Source organism: Salminus brasiliensis, chromosome 5, assembly GCF_030463535.1.
Source record: "Salminus brasiliensis chromosome 5, fSalBra1.hap2, whole genome shotgun sequence".
Classification (NCBI taxonomy): Eukaryota; Metazoa; Chordata; class Actinopteri; order Characiformes; family Bryconidae; genus Salminus; species Salminus brasiliensis.
This window is the reverse complement of record NC_132882.1, coordinates 11812283-11814096: the sequence shown is the minus strand read 5'-3', so window position 1 is coordinate 11814096 and position 1814 is coordinate 11812283. Positions and strand designations below refer to the sequence as shown.

Sequence of the window (1814 nt, the reverse complement as noted above, 5' to 3'; positions counted from 1 at the left end):
CAAACACATCATGAACCTGACATAGACGATTTTTTGGAAAGTGAGTAGAAAATTGGTGAACGAAGGCCTTATAGAACCAAAAGCCGTTCTTGGTATCACTAACAGAACCATTTAAAGCACCTTTTTTTAAGAATAAAAACTCAAACTGGTGATTTCTTGTTTTTTATTAATATGTTGGGTTTACTGTTTCCTTATTTTTCTAACTTTACAGGTTACTTTTGAAATGGGTGACAACGAATCTGCAGCATCGACGCTGCCCGGCTATGAATATGGTTTGAGTTCAGTGACTTCAGTGTCTCCATGTGACTCGACCGACTTAAATAATTTTGGTCGCAAATTTTTGCCACCGTTTTATGCCATCATCTTCACCATCAGCCTGCTGGGCAATGGACTAGTTCTGTTTATTATGTACAAGTTTGAAAGACTCAACACGGTCACTAATATATTCCTCATCAATCTGGTGACGTCTAACCTGATTTTCACTGCCAGTCTCCCATTTCAGGCCGTCTACCATCACTCAGAGTGGATCTTTGGCACCGTGGCCTGCAAACTGGTAAACAGTATCTACTTTCTGGGCTTCTACAGCTCCGTCCTCTTCCTGACACTCATGACGTTTGACCGTTACCTGGCCGTGGTTCATGTTGTGTTTGCAACGAAGCAGCGGAGGAGCTGCTACTCCATCGTAACGGCTGCCATCGTCTGGGTGGTCAGTGTCCTTGCTAGCCTGGAATCTTATTTCAGTCATGAGGTGGAGGATGACCCATTTTTGGGGAGGATCTGTTTTGACAACAGTGACCCAAAACATAAGATCATGGGCACCTACTCTCAGTTTGTTTTGTTCTTCATTTTCCCTTTGGTTGTCATCCTCTATTGCTATGTCAGGATTGGCCTGAGGGTGATCTCGACCCGAATGAAGGGCAAACACCGGACTGTTAAGCTCATTCTTGTCATTGTGGTGCTGTTTTTCATGTGCTGGAGTCCATACAATGTGATATTATTGATGAAGGAGCAGGTAACTGACCCTTGTGACGACAGCCTTGATTATCCACAATATGTTACTCACAACATTGCCCATCTATACTTCTGCGTCAACCCTGTGTTCTACACGTTTTTGGGCCGGAAATTTCAGAATCATGTGCGTCGGCTGTTGGTGAAAGAGGTGCCATGTTTAAAAAACCATCTGGCCGTCAGTGCAACCAGCCGATCATTCTCCTAGACCAACCAAAAGGTCTGCTGTGTTTTTTTTGTATTGTACAGTTCTGAAGGTTGGAGCATAATGATAAATGTGACAGTAGTCAAGAGGGCATGGAGAAATTGCATGAGTGTAGACTATGTAGTCTACTTGCTCATGGCTGTAGTTTAGACACTGTTTATGGTCCCTGCACTCACGAAATGTCACTCGGGGGTATGTATTAACACAAGCTGCTGGACTTAGTATAAGTTCATAGTATAATTACATGTTATGTTTTCAAACAGCATTGTAAAGTCCACTGAAGTTATATTTAAAGTTATAAAAGGATAATGTTGTCAATGTTTATGCTCATGGAAGTGTCTATTTGCTGGATGTGAATGTTCATGTGTGCGCTAATTTGTTGAGGAAGCCTTTGACCTAATGAATTTGCTAGGCAGTGTGTGTTCTTTATTTTTTTTTATTTTCTGTGTTCACTTTTCATTCATTAAAAATGTTGATCGAAGCTATCGTAATCATAAGTGGTCATTTATTACCTACTCCTTCAAGGTCATGAGGCATTTATATTTCTTAACATTGGATTTTGGATTTTCTGGGGGGTGTTATCTCTATTTTCACCTTTAAA

At 41.1% G+C, this 1814-nt stretch overlaps 1 protein-coding gene across 1 annotated transcript; it reads left to right on the top strand.

Annotated features, from left to right (window-relative positions):
* The first annotated feature begins 223 nt into the window (after positions 1 to 223).
* On the top strand, positions 224 to 1266 carry ccr12b.2 (chemokine (C-C motif) receptor 12b, tandem duplicate 2). The gene has a single exon (XM_072678714.1). It carries the CDS (start codon positions 224 to 226, stop codon positions 1214 to 1216), a length of 993 nt encoding a protein of 330 aa, XP_072534815.1. The 3' UTR covers positions 1217 to 1266.
* Positions 1267 to 1814: the final 548 nt, after the last annotated feature.